Below are 27,166 nucleotides of genomic sequence, written 5' to 3'. Positions count from 1 at the left end.
GGTGTCTTCTAAAAGTCATAGTGGCCAACCAGATGCCCCAGTGGGAAAACAAGACCTGAGCACAAGAGCCGCGCTTTTCCTCCTTGCAATTCCAGACACTGGCATTCAGAGCCTAATGCTGGCTTTCTTCAGATGCTTAGACCCTTGAGAGCAGGAGGTAAAGGTGGCACACTGAACGCACCAAGTGGTAAGGGGTACTTAGAAATGCAGGAATCTGCCTGACAAAAGTCAAGTGGGTTGATCCAACACCAGGTCCAATGTGGCCTACCCCATCCGAGATCCTAGACCAGGGCTGGTCCCTCAAGATGCTTCTGAACTACAGTTCCTACCAGTCCCTCAGCAAACAGGGCCAAAGTGTAGATGGGAGGTTGCTCCTCACACAGCTACGATTCCCAGAGTTCCCTATGAAGAGGGGTTGGCTGTTAGACCATTCTGGGAACTGTAGCTCTGTGAGGTGAACAACAACTCTCAGCATGACAGACCATTTTGTTGTTGTTTAGTCATTTAGTCGTGTCCAACTGTTCGTGACCCCATGGACCAGGCACTCCTGTCTTCCACTGCCTCCCACAGTTTGGTCAAACTCATGTTCGTAGCTTTGAGAACACTGTCCAACCATCTCGTCCTCTGTCGTCCCCTTCTCCTTGTGCCCTCAATCTATCCCAACATCAGGGTCTTTTCCAGGGAGTCTTCTCTTCTCATGAGGTGCCCAAAGTATTAAAGCCTAAGCTTCAGGATCTGTCCTTCCAGTGAGCACTCAGGGCTAATTTCCTTCAGAATGGATAGGTTTGATCTTCTTGCAGTCCACGGACTCTCAAGAGTCTCCTCTAGCACCATAATTCAAAAGCATCAATTCTTCAGTGATCAGCCTTCTTTATGGTCCAGCTCTCACTTCCATACATCACTACTGGGGAAACCATAGCTTTAACTATACGGACCTTTGTGGGCAAGGTGCTTTTTAAGATGCTGTCTAGGTTTGTCATTGACAGGCCATAGCTCCCAGAATTCTTTGGGGAAAGCCATGACTGTTTAAAGCGGTATCACACCTCTCTAAACACATGAAGTGACTGTGGACAGTTGGTTGACGCATGCAACAGTGGTGGATAATAGTGCAACAGTGGTGTATTTATACTGGACCGTGCACGCATTGTTCTGCTACATTGTTTGCTCTTTGGTTGCACTATTGCCGCCTGGAGGAACGCTCTTGCACTATATATGTGGGTCCCGCTATTCAAATACAAAAATTCACTTATCCAAACATGAGGAATTAGGACCCAAATCTTGCTACACACACACACACACACACACACACACACTGCAGATTCAGATATCCAAACAGCCTGCTTGTAGTACTGTAGACAAACAAGCATCCTTAAACAAGCCTTACTTTTTTGTGTTTTGCTGGTCTTCGACAGACATTTCACCAGAAACCATTGTTGGCAGGATGGAGGGAGTTGGACAAATAAGAGAGCATTTTTTCCCTTTCTTGTATGCCTTTTGTAAGGTTTCAGAAGGTTTTTCTGGGTTTTTGTTGTTGTCATTTTGGAGGTCAAAATTCTGCGGTTGGGAACGCATTAGGAATTTCCCCATAGGAATCAGTGGAAATGGTTGGCTCATTTTGTGAACACTGGCAAACTATTTCCTGAGAATGACTTGTGTATGAATACCGAAACTTGCACGTATAATGCCAAAAGTGGGGGGAAACAAAGAAACCTGTAAAACAGAATCATAAGGTTACAAGGAACCCTAAGGGCCAACATTTCCAATTCCCGGAAGTGTGGGAACCACAGCTAAAGAATCACTGACAGATGGCCATCCAACCTCTGCTTAAAAAAAATCAAATGAGGCAATATAATTTTTTTACAGGATTTCACCAGGAAGCTATGAGAAATGCATAGATTAGAAATAAAGCTGCATGTTCGCCCCAAAATTTTGCAGGCACAAACAGTATTTAAAGTGGGGTTATAATAAACCTACCCCCCAAAAAAAATAATGATTGCACAATAAAAACAACATCTGGATAGGCCCATAGAACCAAAATACCAATGGATCTTAGTTTAGGGTTCAAGGCAGTTCCTCCTTAAGGTTCAGCCAAAATATGTCCACCTGAAGATCATGGCCACTGGTCCCATCACCTCCTTGCAAATAGAAGGGGAAGAAATGGAGGCAGTGAGGGATTTTACTTTCTTGGGCTCCATGATCACTGCAGACAGCATCTTAAAAAGCAGAGACATCACCTTGCCGACAAAGGTCCGTATAGTTAAAGCTATGGTTTTCCCAGTAATGATGTATGGAAGTGAGAGCTGGACCATAAAGAAGACTGATCGCCGAAGAATTGATGCTTTTGAATTATGGTGCTGGAGGAGACTCTTGAGAGTCCCATGGACTGCAAGAAGATCCAACCTCTCCATTCTGAAGGAAATCAGCCCTGAGTGCTCACTGGAAGGACAGATCGTGAAGTTGAGGCTCCAATACTTTGGCCACCTCATGAGAAGAGAAGACTCCCTGGAAAAGACCTTGATGTTAGGAAAGATGGAGGGCACAAGGAGAAGGGGACAACAGAGGATGAGACGGTTGGACAGTGTTCTCGAAGCTACCAGCATGAGTTTGACCAAACTGCGGGAGGCAGTGGAAGACAGGAGTGCCTGGCATGCTCTGGTCCATGGGGTCACGAAGAGTCGGACACAACTAAACAACAACAACAAAAGGTTAACAATGGCCTGGTGGAGGGGGGAGCGGGAACCAATCTCTGTCACGTGATAAGAGGAAAAGCCTCTTGAGTCCAAGGAGATGTTTGGACCTCATTAAAAATCCCTGACAAGAGAACCGGCTGGCAAAATTTAAGCTGTTCCCCCCACCCCTACCCCCAGCACGCCCCCTTGGGAAGGATTGAATCCGCAAAGCTGGAGAAAAATGAACAGCTGGGATTTGTCCTTGTAGAAATCAGTCAAGGTCTTTCCTTTTCACATTAATGAGTTGGCTAAATTGGTCTGTGTCTGCCCCAAAACTGCACAGACCTTTCTCAAAACAATCTGGAGAGCTTTCTGCAGAAGGCGACATTTGTCTGTGGGCAGGGCGGAGTTGATTCGTAAGTTGGCAACGGCTGATCAAGGCATCCTCTGCAGGGGGGTGCAGGATCCCAACAGAGTCTTGAAAACTCTGATACCTATTTATCTACTTGCACTGGTGTGCTTTTGAACTGCTAGGTTAGCAGGAGTTGGGAGAGAGCAACGGGAGCTCACTCCATCGTGGGGATTCGAACTGCCAACCTTCCAATTAGCAAGCTCAAGAGGCTCAGTGGTTTAGACCACAGCGCCACCCGCGCCCCTGCTTCTGAATACCAGTCGATGGGAACCACAGGAGGGGAGAATACTATTGCACTAAGGTCCTGCTTACAGGTTTCCCACGGGCATATACTGCATTTTTCGCTCTATAAGATGCACTTTTCCCCTCCTAAAAAGTACGTCTTATGGAGCGAATGCAGGCGGGAGGCTCCCTTTAAAGAGCCACGTGGAGCGTGTGTGCAGCTCTCTGGGGCTTTTCCCCGAGGAGGGAGAAGGGCTGCCCTTCTCCGTCCTCAGGGAAAAGCCCCCAAGAGCCGCACACACACTCCACGCGCGCAGTCAATCAAGAAGCCAGGACAGCCAGTGGGATCGCTGCGCTGCGCTGTGCAGCGATCCCGCTGGCTTCTAGGATTCAGAATATTTTTTTTCTTGTTTTCCTCTTCCAAAAACTAGGTGCGTCTTATGGTCTGGTGCATCTTATAGAGCGAAAAATACGGTAATTGAAACAGGATTCTGGACTAAATGGGCCACTAGAAGGCTCTTCCTATGCCCTTACATTGTTGGGGATTTTTTTGGGGGGGGGGTCTAAGAATTAAAACTACTAAAATATTTTTTAAATGTTTCTTTTAATTTTTATTGTTTTCTAAAAAACAAACCCATATGCGCTCTCTTTCTCTTTCTTTCCAAGGCCGAGCCCCTGACACCCAAACTCTCAACTTGGAGATGGCTGGAGTGAAAACAAATCCCGCGACGGGGAAAATCATTGTTGATGCAAGAGAAACCACTTCTGTTCCTCACATTTATGCAATCGGAGACATAACAGAGGTAGACGTCTACATAAACTCCTTGACAATGACAGGAAAACTTACTTTGTTCTTGATTAATAACCGCTGCCCATTTGTCGTCAAGCCTATATCGGCGTGTTAAAGCCTCGCTTTTCTTTTCATTTGGAGTGTTTATGCCAGCAACACAGAACAGTAATTTCCTCCACGCAGAACACCTCTGCATTAGAGATTATTACTGATGCTTATCAGGTGAAAAGCATTATGTGGCAACAGCTGGCAAGAAGGCTTTGTTATCTCTCCTATATCAATTCTGCTTCTGAAATAAATAGGTTTTGCTGCCCGTGGAAGGGGGGGGGGGAGGAGTACAGCTATTTTTTTTTAAAAAAAGGCTGAAGGTGTTAGTAATTTGACTGTGAAATCAAACTGATTGACAATTAGGTTCACACGGTTTTTGCAAAAACAGTTCTTACTTGCTCGCTCTCTCTGAAAGAAATACAGGTGAAACTCGGAAATTTAGAATATCGTGGAAAAGTTCATTTATTTCAGTAATTCAACTTAAAAGGTGAAACTAATATATGAGATAGACTCATGACATGCAAAGCGAAATATGTCAAGCCTTTATTTGTTATAATTGTGATGATTATGGAATACAGCTGATAAAAACCCCAAATTAACAATCTCAGAAAATTAGAATGTTACATGAAATCAGCAAAACAAAGACTGCAAATAGAGCAATATTGGACCTCTGAGAAGTAGAAGCATGCATATGTACTCAGTACTTGGTTTGGGCCCCTTTTGTATCAATTACTGCCTCAATGCAGAATGGCATGAATTACTGAAATAAATGAACTTTTCCACGATATTCTAATTTTCCGAGTTTCACCTGTACATCATGCTGTCTTGCTAGCAGCAACTCACAACTTCTGACCATTCTTGCAAGAGAGGCAAAATGTTTTGGGGCAGAGAAGGTTTCCCCTCCATCTCTAATAACACTAGGACTTAAGGCACCCAGAAAAGCTGAATGACAGAAGATTCAGTTCAGACAAAAAAAGAAGTAGCTTCTCCACACAGCCCCTAGTTAAACTATAGAATTTGCTCCCACAAAATGTAATGATGGCCACCAACGGAAATGACATGTACATATAATTAAATTTTCTAATTTACATTTCAAAATATTCATTTACACAACCTTAAATCAAAGACTTCCCTTCCTCTCTTCCCGTGGTTCATTTTACATACCATTCATCCCTGCGTATTTTACATGAACTGAACCATTCAATAATCCATTGTTACATCCATCAAAACTTGATGGATGTATGGAAAGCTATGGTTTTCTCAGTAGTGATGTATGGAAGTGAAAGCTGGACTATAAAGAAGGCTGATCGCCAAAGAATTGATGCTTTTGAATTATGGTGTTGGAGGAGACTCTTGAGAGTCCCATGGACTGCAAGAAGAACAAACCTATTCATTCTGAAGGAAATCAGCCCTTAGTGCTCACTGGAAGGACAGATCCTGAAGCTGAGGCTCCAATACTTTGGACACCTCATGAGAAGAGAAGGCTCCCTGGAAAAGACCCTGATGCTGGGAAAGATGGAGGGCACAAGGACAAGGGGACGACAGAGGACGAAATGGTTGGACAGTGTTCTTGAAGCTACCAGCATGAGTTTGACCAAACTGTGGGAGGCAGTGGAAGACAGGAGTGCCTGGCGTGCTCTGGTCCATGGGGTCGGACACAACTAAATGACTAAACAACAACAACAACAATTCTTGCCGCAGTTGTTGCATACATAAACAGGCTTTTATCTTCCCTTGATATCTCTTCACCCACTATACCCAAGAGAAAGGTTTCCAGTTTTTTAAGAAAAGTATTTTTAAACCCCTTCTTTAACTCATTATATACCATTTCCCAGAAAGCCTTCACCGGTCCTAGAATTTTTATTGGCGATAATCTAACATAGTCCCACACATGGGTGCAAAGCGAGTGTTTGTATCGACTTGTTTACTCAGGGAAGTCTTAAGCCATTGTTTTTTCATACGCACAAAGGGAAAAAAAATACCCTGCGCTTATGTCTGCAGGGATGTTTTAGTAATTAGCTTGGGTGTTCCTTGTGCTTTTTTTTAAAGGAATGTATGCCAGAGGCTTTCCTCCCCCACCCTCCAGGTTTTATCTCTTTCTCTGATCTCTGGAACGCCAAAATAACATCTGTATTTCCTGCCACAGAAATGATTGGCAGCTGCATTTCAGGCGGTTTGCGGGGGTGGGGGGAGAAGGAGAGGGAAACGGCAACGTTGACAAATCACATTGACAGACGATCTTGAAAGCCAAAACGTTAGTTCGGAAAAGGAGATAACACGTACATTTGCCTAAACCTTGGGATTAATCCCAAGCTGCAACTTTGGACTTGCTTCTGTTCTTTTTAATTATCATTAAACGTATAACAAACAAGGCGAACGGATTATATGATCTGCTGTTTATGACTTATCTTGAGGTGTTACCGTATTGCCTCTTTTGTACAGTGGTACCTCGGGTTACATACGCTTCAGGTTACATACACTTCAGGTTACAGACTCTGCTAACCCAGAAATAGTGCTTCAGGTTAAGAACTTTAATGAGAACAGAAATCGTGCTCTGGCGGCTCAGCGGCAGCAGGAGGCCCCATTAGTTATTGGTGCTTCAGGTTAAGAACAGTTTCAGGTTAAGAACAGACCTCCGGAACGAATTAAGTACTTCACCCAAGGTACCACTGTACAATTCTTCCAATGTTTTTCTTTATATCTTTGGTCTCCTTACCTTATACCTGACCATTCTCAATTGTATCCCACCACACTTTTGTTGATTTTTGGAAATATTTTGTTAGTCATGTTTGTTATCTCTCTCTCTCTCTCTCTCTCTCTCTCTCTCTCTCTCTCTCTCACACACACACACACACACACACACACACACACACACACACAATGGCAATGGAGCCCAGCTAAGAGCTGCCAGAATTGAGTTCTGTTGAGTTCTGACTGAATAGATAGATAGATAACATAACTTAGTCCGGGTCATGAGTTCAATTCTTGCACTGACATTTTGGACCTCTCCTAATTCTGTTGTCTTGTCTTAGGGTCGTCCCGAGCTAACGCCTACGGCCATTGCTGCAGGGAAGCTGGTTGCTCAGAGGCTATTTGGCCAGTCGGCAGAACTCATGGATTATGACAACGTGAGTAGTTTGCGAGTTTTTTTCTTCCCTGGGGGTTCGAAAATGAATGATTTGTTGCAAAGCAATCACATACCTCTGGGCATGAATAAGTGTTTCATGGTGATTGTTATTTAACATCTGTAGTATAGTGGTACCTCGGGTTTTGGACATTTCGGAAGCCTAATGTTTCAGTTTTCGAATGCCGAAAACTCGCAAGTAAATGCTTCCGTTTTCAAATGCGCCTCAGAAGTCAAACGGCTTCTGCTGCATGTATCTGTTGTTTTCCACAATTTTCTCTATTGAATTTGCAGACTGACCTTTGCATCTCGGTTTTCGAACTTTGTGGAAGTCAGGTGGTCTTCCGGAACGGATTATGTTCGAAAACCGAGGTACCACTGTATTAAAGTTAAAGGGACCCCGACCGTTAAGTCCAGTCACAGACGCCTCTGGGGTTGCGGGGCTCATCTCGCTTTACTGGCCGAGGGAACTAGCATTCGTCCGCAGACAGTTTTTCCAGGTCATGTGGCCAGCATGACTAAGCCGCTTCTGGCGAACCAGAGCAGCGCATGGAAACGCTATTTACCTTCCCGCTGGAGCGGTACCTATTTATCTACTTGCACTCTGATGTGCTTTTGAACATCTAGGTTGGAAGGCGCTGGGACCGAGCAACGGGAGCTCACCCTGTTGTGGGGATTCGAACTGCCAACCTTCTGATCTGCAAGCCCTAGGCTCTGTGGTTTAGACCACAGTGCCACCCGCATCCCTGTGCCGGTGTATTAGTATTACTTAATTAATTAACCACTGTATTTGTATTTATTAATTCGATATACCCCTTAGTTGCCAATATGGCATCAAAGCAGTTTACAAATTGCAAAACATGGATAATTCAAGTAAACAGCAAAACAATGCTAGGGTCATGGGGGATCAACGACTTGTTAGTATTATTTCTGTAGCAGAGTCCTTGTCTATAGCATCCTAGAACCACCCAATCAGCATGAAAGAGGAGCTTTTTTGGCCAATGAGAACAAGCCTTCTTTCTCTGTGTGTTGATGGGAGCCAATCAGAGTGCAAAGAGGCTAGTCAGCCATTGAAGATTGGCTTCTGAGGTCGCTCTGGAGAAGGGGTGAGGGAAGAACACCAAGAAGGAGTTGATCTAGGGGAAAGGCAATATATGGAGGATCTGCACTGATCATTGCAATATATCCTTAATTTTAACTTGTATAATTATAAAGTTATTGTACAATCTAAGGGGGGGCACATGGCTGTGAGTTGCCCTGGCTGTCACTATTATGAAGGGGTCCTGCATCAACCCCTCCAAATGGTGCAGCAATGAAACCGCTAACACATTTGTGAAGCTAAGCAGGGTCCAGTATGGTTTGAAATCGGATGGGGGACCGCACGTTGAGATACCTGCATTGTTGGGGGTTGGCCTAGATGGCTTTTCCCACTACACTACTACTGTGTGTCATTACGTTTTGGGGGATAGGGAGAAGCATGGGGCTTGAGAGTAACAGGATGGTCATGAAGAATTGGAAGAAACAAGATTTACCAACTATTGAAGGATGGCAGATGAAGATGATGGACTATATGGAACTTGCCGAACTGACCGGGAGACTCCGAGACCAGAGAGAAGAGACGGTGGAAGAAGATTGGAAGAAGTTTAAGGAAGATTTGAAAACATATGTTAATATTTAAACCTTAGAATAGCTTTGGAAGTGGATATAGGCTGTAGGGTTAGAAGTAGAAGATAGGGTATTTTAAAATAGTATTATTTGTAAGGGATAAAATGTGAAGCTATTTTAAGTGTGATTAAAAAAAAAGATGGTTAGAAAATATGATATATGTAAACTGCTAAAGATGAAGTAAAATGAAAATCAGATAGGTGGGACTTGGGGAAGCCCACTTAACAATGTTTAGAAAAATAAGGATATGACAAGAATTTGTTCGTTTTGTTTGTCTTTTCTGTTTGTGTTTTTTATTTGTGTTATAAAATGAATAAAATTTTTTGAGGGGGGTGGTCTTCTATCGCCTAGGTGCCGACCACTGTCTTCACTCCCCTGGAGTATGGCTGTGTAGGACTGTCGGAAGAAGAAGCTGCTGGACGGTTTGGAGCAGATCATATAGAGGTACGCTGGGCTCCTGACAGGCATGGCTGCTGGCCACCAGTGCTGAGGAGCCAGCTTGCTCTGCCACTGTGTGTCAGGGACCGTGCTGAGGAGGGTTTCACTGAGGAAGAATGGTGGGAGCCACCCCCTCCCCCTGCTCCTGCTCCTGAATCTTCCCAGGAGCAGGAGGACAGTATAGATTAGGAACAGTGGTTTGCAGAGGGGCCTAGTTCAGAAGGCAGAAGCTGGGAAATACTGGATGGGGAGCAGCTAGCAGAAGAAACACTAGAAGAGAGAGATTTCTCTTATCAGAAATGATAAAAATGTAAAATGAAGCAATGATGTAAGGCAGGCGCTGGCTCTGATTGCAGATTCCGATATTCCTTTCTGTTAGGTGTACCATGCGTTTTATAAGCCGTTGGAGTTTACCGTGGCCGAAAGAGATGCAGCTCAATGTTACATAAAAGTAAGTCCGTGTTCCTGGCGTTTGACCTCCACTTCCAGCACGGAGGCTCTGCATCCTTGGCTTTGCTGGAAAGGTGGTGGCTCGTAGTATGTGTGTTTGTTGTTGTTTAGTCGTTTAGTCGTGTCCGACTCTTCGTCACCCCCTGGACCAGAGCACGCCAGGCACTCCTGTGTTGCACTGCCTCCCGCAGTTTGGTCAAACTCATGCTGGTAGCTTCGAGAACACTATCCAACCATCTCGTCCTCTGTCGCCCCCTTCTTCTTGGGCCCTCCATCTTTCCCAACATAAGGGTCTTTTCCAGGGAGTCTTCTCTTCTCATGAGGTGGCCAAAGTATTGGAGCCTCAGCTTCAGGATCTGTCCTTCCAGTGAGCACTGAGGGCTGATTTCCTTAAGAATGGAGGGGTTTGATCTTCTTGCAGTCCATGGCCTTAATCACTTACCTGGGGAGGCTGGCATGGGGCAAATGCACTGTCAAAGCCTATCCAGCCTCCTTGCTGCTGCGTTTGCACTGCAACAACCTCCCCGCCTGCCGGGAACCTGCCATAGCAGTTCTGCCCTACCTGGTGATTCGCTTCTGCATAGCGATAGGGTGCCAAAAAAGTGCCACCCCAGTCTTCCCAGTGCCAGGGTGCCCTGCTCTTGTCCAGGCTCTTTGCCTCTGCTGTTGGCAGCCCCGCCCCCCTCCAGGTTGTATATGTTTTGTGGCATTTTATGCATTGTTACTCGCCGTTATTTTTATAGTTCTTCATTGCAATTGTTAATTGTGAACTGATTAATTATTATTTGCTGGTATTTAATTTTACTGTTTACTATTATATTCCAATGGATTGTTGAATACAGTGGTACCTTGGTTCTCAAACTTAAACCGTTCCAGAAGTCTGTTCCAGAACCAAAGCGTTCCAAAACCAAGGTGCGCTTTCCCATAGAAAGTCATGCAAAACAGATTAATCCGTTCCAGACTTTTAAAAACAACTTCTAAAACAGCAATTTAACATGAATTTTACTATCTAACGAGACCGTTGATCCATAAAATAAAAGCGATAATCAATGTACTGTACTATAAAATAAATAAGACAGTATTGTAGATGATAAAAAAAAATTTTTTTTTAATTATTACCTGCACTGATGATAGTCATTGTTTGCAAGGGGGGCTTTTATCCATTTCCACAGTTGCACAATCAATCAATCAGTAACTGAACTGGGTTCCACACAGTCACAAAAACAAATTAACTGAAAAAGCCTCAAAAACAAAAACGCAAAATAAATAGCAAAAACAAAAGTGCCTAACTTAATCTGTTCCAAAAGTCCGTTTGACTTCCGAAATGTTTGAAAACCAAGGCACAGCTTCTGATTAGTGCAGGCGCCCCAGAAACAATAGCCAATGTTTGGCTTCCAAAAAACGTTCTAAAACCAGAACACTTACTTCTGGGTTTTCGGTGTTTGGGAACCAAAGCGTTTGAGAACCAAGGTACCACTGTATTGCTTTATTTGCTACAAGTTGTTTATTTTAAAGTTATCTCTTTATTATGACTTTTTTTGTATTGAATCAGATTGTTATTGGGCGCTGTGTTGTTTCTTCAGCTTGCAAACTGCCTTGTGTATCGTATTGTAGAAAGGCGTATACAAATTAAAAGGGAAATGAAAATGTCTGAAATCTTGGAGAACTGCTGGCTGTCAGTGTAGGCAGTACTGAGTTAGATGGACGAATAGTCCTCCAAATAAGGCAGCTTCCTATATTCTAAGCAAAAGGTATAGTTTGGTGGTAGAGGAGATGCTTTGCATGCAGAATGCTCCCAGGTTGAAATGGACTTTCTCTGCCCATAAACCCTGGAGAGCCACTGCCAGCCAGAGCAGACAGTATAGGGCTAGGTGGATAAACAGTCTCACCTGCCCCAGTCTCAGTTCCAGGCAGGCCTGCGGGTGTCCCCTGCCTGAAACCATAGAGAAGTTGTTGCCAGCCAGTGCGTGCAACACTGCGCTAGATGGACCGATGGTCTGTTGCACTAGATAGTCAGCTATCCTCTGATAGTGACAGAGCATCCACCTTGCAGAAGGCCCCAGATTCAGTCCCTGGCGTCTCCCGGTCAGGCTGGGAAGGTCCCTTGTCTGAAACGCTGGTGAAGGCACTGCCAGCCAGTGCAGACAGAACTGAGCTCCATGGGCCAGTGTTCAGCAGAAGGCAGTTTCTTGTGTCGTCTTCTGACAGTCTCCTGCTCCCCGTTTTGCTTTCAGATGGTGTGCCTACGCCAGCAAGAACAGCGAATCCTCGGCCTTCATTTCATTGGCCCAAACGCCGGCGAAGTTATTCAAGGATTTGCCCTTGGAATCAAGTAAGTGGAATCGAGAATTCTGCCCTCCGCCCCATCCGCTCCGTTCCTGGAGTTTTCCGAAAGCCTTCTCTTTTAAGTCACCGTAAGATTATGAAAGATAGCGGTTTAGCTTTTGGCAGTGCTAAAAAAAGAGCCCATGTTTCCATTTACTTTTATGTCTCGTTTCCTAGATTTTCATTTTTTTAAAAAATATGGCCTTTCTTTATTAATAAAATGTTGGGCTTAGTGACGGATGTACCAGGTTTTTTGCATTTATGTTTATGAAATATGTTTCTTGGCAAACCCTCCTCCAAAAAAAAAAAATCCATTTCACTACCCAGCTGTTAACTCTTCAAAGTGCAGCAAAGGGGAAAGCTTGATGTTTTCAGGATAATAAATGATCGCTGAAATATGCAGAAGCCTTTCTTTTAAAAGAGATTTGGGAGGGGGAATCTAAAAGCTTTTTTTGATTACGTTTCGTGGGGAGGCTTGCAGGAGGAATCATCAAAGCTTTGGAGGGGACGGTCATATTTTCTTTTAAAATCTGCACTGTGGCAGGGGGGTAAAGGTAAAGGGACCCCTGACCATTAGGTCCAGTCATGGCCGACTCTGGGGTTGCAGCGCTCATCTTGCTCCACTGGCCGAGGGAGCCAGTGTACAGCTTCTGGGTTATGTGGCCAGCATGATTTAAGCCGCTTCTGGCGAACCAGAGCAGCGCACGGAAACACCGTTTACCTTCCCGCCGGAGCGGTACCTATTTATCTACTTCCACTTTGACATGCTTTCGAACTGCTAGGTTGGCAGGAGCAGGGACCAAGCAACGGGAGCTCACCCTGTCGCAGGGATTCGAACCGCCGACCTTCTGATCAACAAGTCGTAGGCTCTGTGGTTTAACCCACAGCGCCACCCGCATCCACAGTGGGGGTGGGGTGTAGGTTTCACTAACCAGAGGTGTGGAACCTGCAGCCCTCCAGATGTTGTTCAACTTCCAGCAGGTCCAATAGGTAGAGTTGGTGAGGATTGCAGTTTGGCAACATCAGAACTGAGGGGTCCCAACTCCCGGAAAGTGCGGGGTTACCCAGCAGGGTGCTAAGAGACAAGGATGCAGCAGGAGGGCACTGGCAGTATAAACGATTATCAGACTGGATCAGATTCATCAGTTTTGTTGCATTAATTAAACTCAATAGTTTTGGATTTTGAATAAGCGTGCAATTAATTGTTACTGTTTTGAAGTCGATCTTGTTAGTGGTTATTGCAACCCTTATTCTGAATAATGCTTTTCATAAGGGTAGGGGGCACAGGGGATGAGGGTGGCACTGTGGTCTAAACCACTGAGCCTCTTAGGCTTGCTGATCAGAAGGTCGGTGGTTCAAATCCCCACAATGGAGTGAGCTCCTGTTGCTCGATCCCAGCTCCTGCCAACCTAGCAGTTCGAAAGCATACCAGTGCAAGTAGATAAATAGGTACCACTGCGGCGGCAAGGTAAGCAGTGTTTCTGTGCGCTCTGGTTTCCGTCACGGTGTTCTGTTGTGCCAGAAGTGGTTTAGTTCTGCTGGCCACAAGACCTGGAAAGCTGTCTGTGGACAAACGCCGGCTCCCTTGGCCTGAAAGCGAGATGAGCGCCGCAACCTCATAGTAGCCTTTGACTGGACTTAACTGTCCAGGGGTCCTTTTTACCTTAGGTGGCACAGGAGGTGAGTTTATGGAACCAAGTGTGCTGTAGCCCAAAATAGCTGGGGAGTCACTGATCACAGGCTGGGATAGCAGAGGAGTTTGGTTGGCGCTTCTCAAAAACAGTACTCAGACTGAAACACGTGCCTTCAAGATTCACACGTCTCCAAATGTCGCGATGTGTTTCTCTGTCCATAATACCATACGAAAGGAATATATATTTGGGGGAAAACATATCTCAAAATATACCCCCAAAAAACCTAGGTTAAAAATAACAGTTCCTTAAAATGAAATAAAAACTGAATTGTGGTAGCTTTTAATTTCATTAAAGTGCAATCCTGTGCATACTTTCCTGGGAGTCAGTCCCACTGAGTAGACGTTGCGTTGTAAGAAGTGGCTTTAAAATAAAATAAAATAAAATAAAATAAAAAACTTTGCAGATTTGCTCTACCCATCCTCTGAGTTTCTTAAATTCAGCCTCCTCCAACCAGATGTTGCTGGAGACTCCCATAAGCACCAGCCAGCATGGCCAATCATCAGGGAGTTGTAGTTCACCACATCTGGAGTGAACTACAAGTTAGGAGAGGCTGATCTAATTACTTTAGTTGCTAAAAAAGGACTGCGGTGCTCTTTGCGGACAGTGGGGGAAGGGCGCTCCTGGAGATAAGCAATTTTGGTAAATTTCCATTCTGGAGAAACTTTGCTCTTCAAAAAAAATCCCAGGGCTGGTTGGGTGCTTTTGCAACGTTTGGGAAATCTCCCAGTGCCTGGGTTCCTTTTCCTTGTAACTGCTGCTCTCTAGCGTCTGAAAGGAGTAACGTCTAAGAAAGTAAGCTAAGTTTCTGCAAGGGATGATAGCAGTGCTGGATTTATGTATAAGCTGAACAAACTATGGTTTAGGGCCCAACTCTCTTGGGGGGGGGCAAAAAAATGTAAAGGGGAAAAAACTAGATGTACATTTCCAATATATAAGATAAAAAACAAATAAAATAAAACCTACGTACAGCAACAATGTTTTCTGTTGTGTTGGCTCATATGATGTAAGGAATGCCAGCTTGCTCCCTAAAATATCACTGGTTTGCTCATTTCAATATATAGGGTGCCTGCATTCTGCATGGACTTTTCAACAATTACTTTGATAAAATACATATTTTGTTATGTGCAAATGGCTTTAGGTACCTGTTAGATTCATAAATTACCATATAGCATATATTCAGCACAAAAAAGTGACAATTTGTTGTTGACAGCTGGATATATAAAGGGCCCCATTACCTTCAGTAGCTATGAGCCTCATCAAACCTAAACCTGGTCCTGGATTATAGGAAATGAAGATTGTTTCTGTTGTTTTGCAAAGGATCTGCTTTAACAAGACAAGTTATTGCACATTGCGTGCTGTGGAGAGTACAGTGGTACCTCGGGTTAAGTACTTAATTCGTTCTGGAGGTCCGTTCTTAACCTGAAACTGTTCTTAACCTGAAGCACCACTTTAGCTAATGGGGCCTCCTCCTGCCGCCATGCCGCCGGAGCACGATTTCTGTTCTCATCCTGAAGCAAAGTTCTTAACCTGAAGCACTATTTCTGGGTTAGCAGAGTCTGTAACCTGAAGCGTATGCAACCTGAAGTGTATGTAACCCGAGGTACCACTGTCGTTACACTTTGCTTTGAGGGGAATTCACCTAAGACCCAGTGTGGGTGAGTGAGGGCTGGACTTGAGTCTAAAAATGGTCCGCTTCCTCAGGCTGGTCCATAACCTTTGGGGCAGCATCATTGGGGAAGATATCATGCTGATACAGGAACAGATGTTCCCAAGTTAGGGCCCTTTTGCGAAGCCTTTCTCTTCCACTGGACTTGGAATTTAAATCTCCATTTCTGCTATCACAGTCGCCCCATGCATTCAGACCACCGATATACCACTGTTAACAGCCGTGGCTTCCCCCAAAGGATTCTGGGAGCTGACATTGGTTCAATATGGCAAGAGTTCTTAGGAGACACAGAGCTAAAGTTCCCAGCATTCTCCAGGGGACGGGATAGAGCAGTGCTTTAAAATGTATTGTATGGATGTCAGTAAACCACTGTGTTTCCCCATAGCTACCCCACAACCAGCACAGTCCCATTCAGTTCAGTGGGACTTGATTCCTAGAAAGCGTGCATAAGGTTGCAACCTTGAAATGGATTTTGGTGCCTCTTAATAATAACTTAAAGTTGCTGCTGATCCTCTGCTCCTGACCCTTTAAAATACAGTGGTATCTCGGGTTACAGATGCTTCACGTTACAGAGTCTGCTAACCCAGAAATAGTACCTCAGGCTAAGAACTTTGCTTCAGGATGAGAACAGAAATCGTGCTCCGGCGGCGTGGCAGCAGCAGGAGGCCCCCTTAGCTAAAGTGGTGCTTCAGGTTAAGAACAGTTTCAGGTTAAGAACGGACCTCCGGAACGAATTAAGTACTTAACCCGAGGTACCACTGTAGCTCCTTCTTGTTCACTCAGCCTTTGACATTACTGAATCCTCCCTTTACTAAGTCATTTCCTTGCCTGTGGAACCTTTTAAAAAAAATCCCCCTTTGCAGCCCAAACAGTTCCTTGCATACTTGTTTGTTTTGTTCTTGCAGTTGCAGTAAAAGAAGAAATAAACACGAGCGATCAATTGCTCTGGCTCCTAGGAGGAAACGTGTCATTAAAGCCCCTCCTGCCCAAGCAGGGATAAATTACTGGTTTAAAGGCTGATTCAGTAATCCTGTAGCAGGAAAGACTCAATAGGGCTTTGGCTGTCCATGCAGTTTTATCCCTTTTCCTTCTCTGCAGATGTGGCGCTACCTATTCCCAGATGGCGAAGACGGTTGGGATCCACCCAACCTCTGCAGAGGAAGTTGCCAAACTGCACATCACCAAGCGGTCGGGGGCCGATCCTACCGTCACCGGCTGCTGAGGTTAGCTGCCATCCCTGGGTAGCAACCGAAAGAGCACCAGGCGTCAGGAATCTGAAGAAAAGGAGAGATCAGCTGGAAGATTGAGAAATGGCAGGTCGGTTGCTTTAGCCTTCTTTTGCCAGCCTTCAGCCTAGTCTCACTTGGGGTCCAAGGAGAACGTGTTTCGGGATGCTTAAACTGTGGAACTCCCTGCCACATGGAATGGTGACAGCCACTAGCTTAGACAGCAGTAAAACAGGGTGGGGAGTGACCTTTCTCAGCTCAAAGGCCAGATTCCCTTCTGAGCAAGTGACACGCCTGCTGTTGGGCAAGGCATTGCAGGGGGTTGGACTAGATGACCCCTGGGACCCAACTTTACAACTCTGTGATTCTGTGAAATGTTTCCGTAGCGCAGTAGGTTAGCTTTTGCGCACAGTAGACAGCTTTATCCTCCATCCAGACAAGCAAAAGGCCTTGTTCCATTGACACATTCCAGTCGGGACACAAACAGTGAGGGGTGTGTCTTGATGGGGAGAGTTATTATTATTATTATTATTATTATTATTATTATTATTATTTGAATTTATATACCGCCCTATACCCTGAGGTCTCAGGGCAGTTCACATAAAAGATCACAATATATAAAATCAAAGTAAAAACAATAACCCAATAACACGCCCCCCCCAAAAAAAGAGCTGCACTTTAAAGAGGTACAGGGTGTTGATCAGGTCAACCAAAGGCCTGATTAAAAAGGAACATTTTTGCCTGGCGCCTGACAGTATAATGAAGGCATCAGGCGAACTTCCCTGGGGAGAGCATTCCACAGACGGGGAACCACTGCAGAGAAGGCCCTGTTGTTGTGTTGCCGCCCTCCGCACCTCTCGAGTCCTGAGAGCCAGCTCCAAGGCCCCAACACTGCTTTGAAAGAATATGAGACAAATGGCGGGAGGGCAAGGCTGCTAGACGTGATGCCTGTGTGCTACTCCAGGTGACAGGCTCGAGCCAGCAGTAAACCACACTGGGAAAGATGGACTTAACTCTTTATTAGCAAAAACAGGATCTGCAGTGTCAGGCCTAATGAGCGCAGCACCCATCTCTGGCAGGTCTTGCCTCTGTGACACAGTGGCTGAGATCGAGAGTCCCAGCCTCCCCACAGCTGCCTAAATCCTCTCCTCTCCAGGGTTTCCCCCAAGCAATCTAAGGCTGTGCCAGCATGAAGCTAACCTCTCCTCCGCCCTCTGCGTGCCTCTCTTGATTCTGGAAGAAAAGGGGGAAGGAGTTTGTCACTCCTATCTCACAGCAGGGCAGAGCCTCCAAAAAAGACGTGCTCCCCTAATTCCCCACATCCCCAGCATGTTTACACCCCTGTCTCAGCGACCCCTGTTGTAAGGAGCTCGGTCTACACTCGAGTAGGACGCTGGCAGAGACACATGCCCGACTGGCACGTTCTCTCCCTCCTGGTCTTTCGTTCGGGAGCTTCAAAAGCTTGCTTCAGCCCAAACATCACAGTGACCGATGCCAACCGACACCGGCACACTTAGGGATCCGCAGAGTTTGCGCATCATGCGTAACAGACCTCAGCAACTCAGCATTTTGGCTAATTACTTTATTTACATATAAACATACATGGAGCAGGGACGCGGGTGGCACTGTGGGTTAAACCACAGAGCCTAGGACTTGCTGATCAGAAGGTCGGCTGTTCGAATCCCCGCGACGGGGTGAGCTCCCGTTGCTCGGTCCCTACTCCTGCCAACCTAGCAGTTCAAAAGCATGTCAAAGTGCAAGTAGATAAATAGGTACCACTCCGGCGGGAAGGTAAACAGCATTTCCGTGCGCTGCTCTGGTTCACCAGAAGCAGCTTAGTCATGCTGGCCACATGACCCGGAAGCTGTACGCCGGCTCCCTCAGCCAATAAAGTGAGATGAGCACCGCAACCCCAGAGTCGGCCACAACTGGACCTAATGGTCAGGGGTCCCTTTACCTTTACCTTTATACACAGAGCACTTCAACATGGCTCCCTCTCTCTCTAGCATCAGACAGCAAAGAGAAAAAGAACAAAGGACAATAGTCCCACTTCACGGAACACAGTACCACAACCATATTGTCTCCGTCACTTCCCACTCTGTGGAGTCAAAATATGCACCGTCATGTGAAAGACTACAATCCCGTAACTGCAATCATGGAGCAGGAATTCTAACACCCCAGCATGTTTACACCCCTGTCTCAGCAATGTCTACGCTGACCTGGCCATGCCCACAGAATGGAAGGTGGCAGGAACCACAAGGACATGCGCTACGGGGAGCTGGCTCCTGGCACCAGGCCTGTTGGCAGACCGGCTCTGTGTTACAAAAATGTCTGCAAACAGGACATGAAGGCTGGCGACGTCACCGCCGCCGTGTGGGAGGAGCGCAGAGAGGAGAAGAAATAATAATAATAATAATAATAATAATTAATAATAAATTTTATTATTTATACCCTGCCCATCTGGCTGGGCTTCCCCAGCCACGCTTCCAAAAAAATATTAAAATACTGTAATACATCAAACATTAAAAGCTTCCCTAAAGAGGGCTGCCTTCAGATGTCTTCTAAAAGTCTGGTAGTTGTTGTTCTCTTTGACATCTGGTGGGAGGGTGTTCCACAGGGCAGGTGCCACTACCGAGAAGGCCCTCTGCCTGGTTCCCTGTAATGAGGAAACTGCCAGAAGGCCCTCGGAGCTGGACCTCAGTGTCCGGGCAGAACGGGTGGGGGTGGAGACGCTCCTTCAGATATACTGGACCGAGGCCGTTTAGGGCTTTAAAGGTCAACACCAACACTTTGAATTGTGCTTGGAAACGTACTGGGAGCCAATGTAGGTCTTTCAAGAAAAGCTATTGAGCACCTGCAGCAGCGCAGCCAGACGCCATCATCTGCCCCAGTTGCAGCAAAACATGTCTCTCCCATATCGGACTCACCAGCTTCAGGAAACTCCCCAGTGGTTTAACTTCAACCCCGAAGGCACACTTGGATGCCAACAATTTTTGGTCATGCTTGCAGTTGGAATCCGAGAACATCTGGAGGGTCATATCTTTCCCATCCCTGTTGTAAATATTACTGAGCTTAGATGGCTCAGTGGCCTGATTCTGTGCCAGACAGCTTCTACGTTCCTATTTCTAGCCTGAAAAATCTTAAACGAACTCGGCAGCTCAAGGTTACTGCTGGTGGAGCCCGGTTGCCTTTTATGAAACGCGACCCTTTTTCATTTTATTTTAGCATGGCATAATTTTAATTCCATTGATAAGGAAGCCTTTGTTCTCTCAGAGGGGTTGTGAAAGGGAGGGCGGAGCAGCCTTCTGCTAAAATCAAGGCTTCGTGGCTGGGATCGAAAGAGCAGATAGGGTAAAGTAAACATCCTGATTTTGCTCTGCGAGTTCCCGCTGCGGAAGAGGCAAGCTGTAGAATCAGGAAATGAAACTTCGGCCGGCTCCGTGGCTCTTTTGCTCGCCGCATCCTGGTTTCTGCGTGGGGGCTGCGTCTCATCAAGCCGAATATCGCATCCTGTGTGCCGAGAGCAGTTGCGTTCTCTAATTTGGATCCAGAACAAGACCATCCGTGCACAAACAGGGAGGTATCTCCAGGCTTGGGGGGGCCACAGAGTTAGCAGGTGGAGCAATCCCTGCATTCGGGACTTTTTAATTCTGCGAGTCGGAAGTGGCGGGATAGGCATTTATACAATCATGCATGTTGTGGAAGCAAGTGGCTGGAGAATGGTTTCTCTCCTTCTCACTGGAGTTCGTGAACACCCAGCAAAGGCGAATGTTGGAAGATCCAAGCTAGATAACAGAAAGTACTTCTTCGTGCAGTGCGTAGGTCGACTGTGGAACTCACTGCCACCAGAGGCGGGAATGGCCACCAATTTAGATGGTTTTTAAAAGAAGATTAGACAAATCCATGAAGGAAAAGGCTATCAGTGGCTACTAGTCATGATGGTTATGCTCTGCCTCCTTGGTCAGAGGCAATAATGCCTCTGAATATCAGTTGCCCAAAAGCACAGGAAGAGAGTACTGTTGTGCTCAGGTCCTGTGGACAGATTTCCCACACATCTGGGCAACCACTGTGAGACCAGGATGCTAGACTGGGTGGCCCCTGGCCTGACGCAGCAGGTTATTCTTACGTTCTTATGCAGATATCCCGAAAGACTCTTCAGGGAAAAGGAGATTAAGGAGAAGAAACTAGTTATGAAGAGGCCTATTCGATCAGGCCAGAGGCCTATCCCTAACCCTAGAATTGTAGAGTTTGAAAGGACCCCGAGACTCATCTAGTCCAGCTGCTTGCAGTGAGCGAATCCTGCCCACAGCTGTCCAACATCCTGTCCTCCAGTATACTTGAAGGAGCGTCTCCACCCTCATCGTTCAGCCAGACACTGAGGTCCTCCTCCAAAGGTCTTCTGCTAGTTCCCTCACTGCGAGAAGTGAAACTCCAGGGAACCAGGCAGAGGGCCTTCTCGGTGGTGGTGCCCTCCCTGAGGAACACCCTCCCTTCAGATGTCAAGGAGATAAACAACTACAGTGGTACCTCTGGTTGCGAATGGGATCCGTTCCAGAGGCCCGTTCGCAACATGAAAAGAGCACAACCTGAAGCACCTTATCTGCGCAGGTGCGCAGTGCGATTTGGCGCTTGTGCGCATGCGCGAAGCGTGATTTAGCGCTTCTGCGCATGTGGCGAAACCTGGAAGTAACCCATTCCGGTACTTCCGGGTCGCTGTGGGACGTAACCTGAAAGAACGTAACATGAAGCAAACATAACATGAGGTATGACTGTATCTGACTTTTACAAGACATCTGAAGGCAGTCCTGTATTGGGAAGTTTTTAATCTTTGATGCTTTATTATGTTTTATATATTCTGTAAACTGCCCAAAGTGGCTGGGGGAACCCAGCCAGATGGGTGGGGTATAAATTATTATTATTATTATTATTATTATTATTATTATTATTATTATTATTATTATTCAGATGCCCCTGGGAAGCCTGCTAGCAGGACTGCAGTGCAACAGTGCTCTCCCTATTTGTGATTCCAATCAACTGGTCTACAGAGGCATGCTGCCTCAGACAGTAGCGGGAGAACACAGTCACCATGGCCCTTAGCCACTGATCCTCCATTAATTTGCTTGATTGGCTTTTAAAGCCATGCATTGCTCACCATAGAAGATAATACCTGGCTGAATGGACCGTGGCCTGACAGGTTCATTGGGCCAGCTGTTGTTGACAACAGCTGGAAAACAAGGAAAGCAGTCTGCAGCGTGATGTTGCAGCGCAGAACCCTCCTGGTCAGGGTGCCAGCCGGCCAGTTGCCCATGCCCGCCTCCAGGATGCTTCCTTTCCCTCCCCCTCCCTCCTGGTTTTCTTACCCATTCACCCTGATATTCAGAGGCATATGGCCATAGCCAAGGCACAGGGCCTTCTTGGTAGTGGCACCCGCCCTGTGGAACGCCCTCCCACCAGATGTCAAGGAAATAAATAACTATCTGACTTTTAGAAGACATCTGAAGTTCAGGGAAGTTTTTAATCTTTGATGCTTTACTGCGCTTAATGTTTTAATTTGTTGGAAGCTGCCCAGAGTGGCTGGGGCAGACCAGGCAGATGGGCGGAACAACAACAACGGTTGCAGCTCCTGCTTATTCCTTAAGCAAAACGGCCCTTCTAAGTTTTTGCCTCATTCCTTTCCTAATTCCTTTCTTATTTCCGTCTTGGCCAGGAGGGGGAGATGCTCCCTAACGTGAATCAAGGCAGATGCCTAGTTGGTCGGTTTGTCTGCTTAGCAGAAAATAATTAACTGGACCGAGATAGCAAAATCCAAATCTAAATTTTTAAAAAAGCCCTCTTGCTTGCTTTTCTGCAAAGGCAACCCTTGCCAGCGATTTGATCGGAAGATCCGGCTGCCAACTTCCAACGGGAGCCCTAACCCTGTCTACTCGGAAGTCAGTCCTATTGAACTCAATGGGGCTTACTCCCAATTACACGGGAACACAGGATTCTCCCACGAGAGCTGTAGCTCAGTGGCAGAGCTCCTGCTTTGCTTGCAGAAACTCCCAGGCTGGGGAAAGACCCTGGAGGGCTGCTGCCAGTCAGTGTCATCAAATACTGACCTAGATGCACCAATGGTCTGACTCAGTACAGTGCAAATTCATTTGTACTCCACTGGAGTACAAAACCTCCATTGCCTGGTGGGTTTTGTCCGTGGAAAAAGAGGGTTCTCCCAGGCACCCCTGTATTCAGATGGGGTTCAGTCACATCCCAGAAAATTCAGGTCATGTCCAGTTACAGCCTTGTGCAGCCAGCCTGCTTCCCATAAAAGGAAAAAAGATGGGACGATGCCCTGGAAAAGAGTGGGGTGAGACTTGCTTTGACGCAACATCTTAATTTCCTGGCAAGCACATCAGGACAAAGGCTCAATAAACAGGTAATCTGGAAGCTCCTAAATGCGATATTAAAGTGATAAGTCGGGCATCTGTTTCCCAGTAGCACCAGTCTGAAACTTCACCTCTTCTGGTTTGGTTTTGGGAGGATGGCACAGAACGCCTCGTTGCCGCAGCGTGGCCTCAGCACTCCTGGTTCCTCCCGCCCTGCCTGTGATGAAGAGACCTTTTGCATTATTTTAGCTAAAGATTCCACCCTGTTCCAAGACATTTTGGCACCGGAGGCACATCACAAAATGGTTTCCCCCTTCCCTGCTAGGAGATAAAGGGCGAGTGAAGATCTGTGTCAGAAACAAGGGGGAATAAAAGATCTACACTGGGATCGGCTGCCCCCGTGGATCGTGACGCCTGAGGCGGTCGCCTCGCCTTGCCTCATGGGTGGGCCAGCCCTATCCAATTGTTTGTATACTTGTGGGCCTTGGAGATAAATCGATTTCCCTCTCCTGTCGTGAGACCACCAAAGGAATCTGAGGACGCTTTGCTGCAGCCAAACCAGAGGGTGGGGGGGGGGGACCATACACAGTTACACACAGGGTACAAAGCTAATCCTCACCATCTCTATCCAAAGCTCCTTCCTTTAATTGATCCCTTTATGTTGCAAGTCTTTTATTTCTGTTGTTTTAGCATCATGATACTGCGGCCTCCTAGAGGGCTCCTCAGAAACCGAACTCGAATCTTCGATGTTGTTCTCCGTCAGCTATTTCCCCCCTTCTTTTTTCTTTCCTTTCCATAGACGTCAATCTGGATTTATGCTGACGGGATGGAACTGACGGCAAGGCAGGACGGATGGAAACGAAAAGGGATTTGCTCCTTTCCTGATGGATTCCGCCTCGTGCTCTCCAGGGATGGCCTCGTTGTAACAATATCGGCCAGGCTAACGTTGACTTGAATGGCCTGATGGATGATTCGGATTATTTCCTGTGTGTGCGTGCGGAGCTGAAAAATGTGTGTGTGAGTTCACCAAACAAATAAATGCAGTCTGGCCAGCTGCCCCCCACCCCTTTTCCCGGATGCCAGCTAATGACAGCTTGTGTATTAAACCACACATTGGACTGCACAAGTCTTGATGATCTGCTGGGACCCTCCTCAACACAACAGATCCCGTTATATTTATGGTGCATATCCTTGTGGAAAAATAAACATACTCCCTTACCCGCCAAGCAAATGTGGTTAATATCTGTAGTGCCATTTTCTACTCTACTATCTTGGATGTAATCTGGTTTTTCCTCTAAGTCAGGCATCCCCAAACTCGGCCCTCCAGCTGTTTGGGGACTACAACTCCCATCATCCCTAGCTAACAGGACCAGTGGTCTGGGATGATGGGAATTGTAGTCCCAAAACATCTGGAGGGCTGAGTTTTGTGGATGTCTGTTCTAAGTAGATGTTGCTTCCATCATTCTGCCTTAGTTTTTTCCAGAGGGGTGGTAAAATGAAGGGTGTAGCCTGGTATTTGACCCCAAAGTTGAGGAAATGGGCAGAAACACATTGGGTGGCTTTAGAAGAAAATTAGGCAAATCCATGGAAGATCAGGCTATCAGTGACTGCTAGCCACAACAGCATCTCTGTCCAAGAACCCTTGATCCTTTTCACGTGTTCCATCTTATATTTGTGCAGCTGGTTATTCCTGCCCAAGTGCAGAACCTTACCTTAGTCCCTCCTGAAATTCATTTTGTTAGTTTAGGCCCAGTTCTCCAGTGCTGAACCCCAGTTCTGTCTTCTGCGTGATTAGCGGGGTTTGGGGTCATCCGCAAATTGAATGAGCATCCCCTCAACTCCTTCATCCAAGATCATTCATTACCTGTTGTGTTACGAAACCATGGCCTTCTGGTCAATTTACCACTTTGTCACACTACGTTTCAAATGGCGGGAAAGAACTCCTCGCCAGAATTCCTCCCCAGATTTTGCCGCATGAAATCACACGTGGAAATTGCCAGATAAGGAAGCTGGAATCAGGAAAATGGAATGAAGTGCTGCCTGAATGCAGCCCAAGTCTTTCAAGAACACAAAAAGTTCTATCCCAATTCAACTCTTGCCTTCAGATCTGCCCTTCTTCCTACGCTCTTGAAACGGTTGGACTTAATCCGTCGTATCGGGAATGATTTTTCTGCTGGCTGATCCCAGAAATTGAAAGTCAAAATGTGTGCCCTGCATTCAGAAGAGGTCAGTGATGGACTTGCACCTTGAAAACCTTTTAAGACAGGTCTGCGAAAGCTGTGGCCCTGCAGATGTTGCTGCAAAGCAAATCCCATCAGCCTCAGCCAGCATGGCCAGTGGCTAGGGGTGATGGGACTTGAAGTCCTGACACATCTGGAGGACCAACGTTTCCCCACGTTTCCCCACGTCCTCCAGATGTGGCAGGACTTCAAGTCCCATCCTGGCTTAAGATGGGGAGGGGAGGAGGAACAACAACTACTTTACCAATGAGGGGCCTTTGCCCCATGGGGAAAGTCAATCCAGAACTGCACTGCAAGAATGTAGAATTCCCATTGTTACAGATGTTTGCGTGCCCAGGCACAGATCCCTGCCCCTCCAGGAGACAGTCCAAGAGCAATGAATTGCACACGACAATGTACTTTGAGATTTATAATGGCCACAACTTTATTAACCATTTCAGATGTAGGCAACCTTGGCTTAGGCATTGGGCGTGTATCCCTCTCAGTCCCCCAGCCGGAGCACTGAGGCACAGCAGGGTTAATCGGATCAGAGGGGGCACTGCAAAACATGTGTTTACACAGCCAGCCAGACCCCCTCTGCACAACTTAGGGGAGTTCACCAAGTGCCTTTCAGCGTTTTGCCAGTGACTCCCCTCGCACAACTCCCTTTAACAGGGAACCCTGAAAACACTGTCGCCGGGGGGGTGAGTCACCACTTCACGCCCCCCTTATTTGAATGATAGACTAAAGGATTCTGCCCAAGGCCTGAAACCGCCACCTGAGACCACGGAATCACGGTCTCGCCGCCAAGGCTACCTATGTAGGAATACAGTGGTACCTCAGGTTAAGTACTTAATTCGTTCCGGAGGTCCGTTCTTAACCTGAAACTGTTCTTCACCTGAAGCACCACTTTAGCTAATGGGGCCTCCTGCTGCCGCTGCGCCGCCGGAGCACGATTTCTGTTCTCATCCTGAAGCAAAGTTCTTAACCTGAAGCACCATTTCTGGGTAAGCGGAGTCTGTAACCTGAAGCGTATGTAACCTGAAGCGTATGTAACCCGAGGTACCACTGTAACGAAGACGACGGGAGGTTGAATGGCAAGCATTCTCCAAAACAAGCTGCCGACTAGCTCTGCAAAGGTTCCTTTTATTAGCAGAAGCCAACAATTGGAAACAGTAGTGAAACCACTCTGAACAGGACGTATTTCCATCTAAGCACATTTCCAGCATTAGGAAATACACATGTCAGCTGGTGTTTCCCTAAAATGTTTTCTCCGATACTTGATTGCATCTGTGTCCCCGGTGATGCTCCAGCCAAGCATTATGTCTAGTAACCCAATCTGTGAGAGGACAAACGACGGTCAGGGGAAAAACCCTGTTCACTAGCCAAGAAGGCAAAAGGTCAGGGAGCGTTGGCACACTGTTGCATGCCTGGTGCGGGGTTTGCCTCAGCACAAGCGGAGCATCACCTCCACATACCTACACCACCAGCAACTCACCAACCATTCTTCCAGGCGACGCCTGACCTCGCCCAACCAGTGTTCATTCCCTGAAGTGGTCAGCTGCCCCCTGTCAGGTCTGAAAAATTCCACCCTATTGGTTTTAATGTCTGTATGGTTTACCACTTGGCTGCCGTGACCTGGGACCTTCTGCATGCAAAACAGATGCTCTACCACAGCACTGCAAGAATGTAGAACTCCCGTCGTTTCAAATGTTTTATTCAGGAGATGTCTAAATGGCACATGAAATCCCAAGTATACAATATTAAAACCAATGAAAATCGGAACGTAATTCTTTGCTCCATCTCATCTCCCTCTCCCGCACCATTACTGCTTTCCCCCTGTGCAACCCATCTCT

General features: G+C 46.5%; 1 protein-coding gene across 1 annotated transcript in view; it reads left to right on the top strand.

The window, feature by feature from the left end:
• Positions 1–24,322, top strand: part of TXNRD2 (thioredoxin reductase 2) — a 65,880-nt gene extending 41,558 nt beyond the window's left edge. The window contains exons 12-18 of the mRNA XM_081893382.1: positions 3,970–4,106; positions 7,174–7,269; positions 9,282–9,374; positions 9,748–9,819; positions 12,053–12,150; positions 16,602–16,820; positions 23,891–24,322. Coding sequence (XP_081749508.1) covers positions 3,970–4,106; positions 7,174–7,269; positions 9,282–9,374; positions 9,748–9,819; positions 12,053–12,150; positions 16,602–16,725 — 620 coding nt within the window. The 3' untranslated portion in view covers positions 16,726–16,820; positions 23,891–24,322. The remainder of the gene's footprint in view (positions 1–3,969; positions 4,107–7,173; positions 7,270–9,281; positions 9,375–9,747; positions 9,820–12,052; positions 12,151–16,601; positions 16,821–23,890) is intronic.
• Positions 24,323–27,166: the final 2,844 nt, after the last annotated feature.

This window comes from Podarcis melisellensis (genome assembly GCF_964234715.1).
Source record: "Podarcis melisellensis genome assembly, chromosome: 16".
Classification (NCBI taxonomy): Eukaryota; Metazoa; Chordata; class Lepidosauria; order Squamata; family Lacertidae; genus Podarcis; species Podarcis melisellensis.
This window is presented reverse-complemented; position numbering and strand designations above follow the sequence as displayed.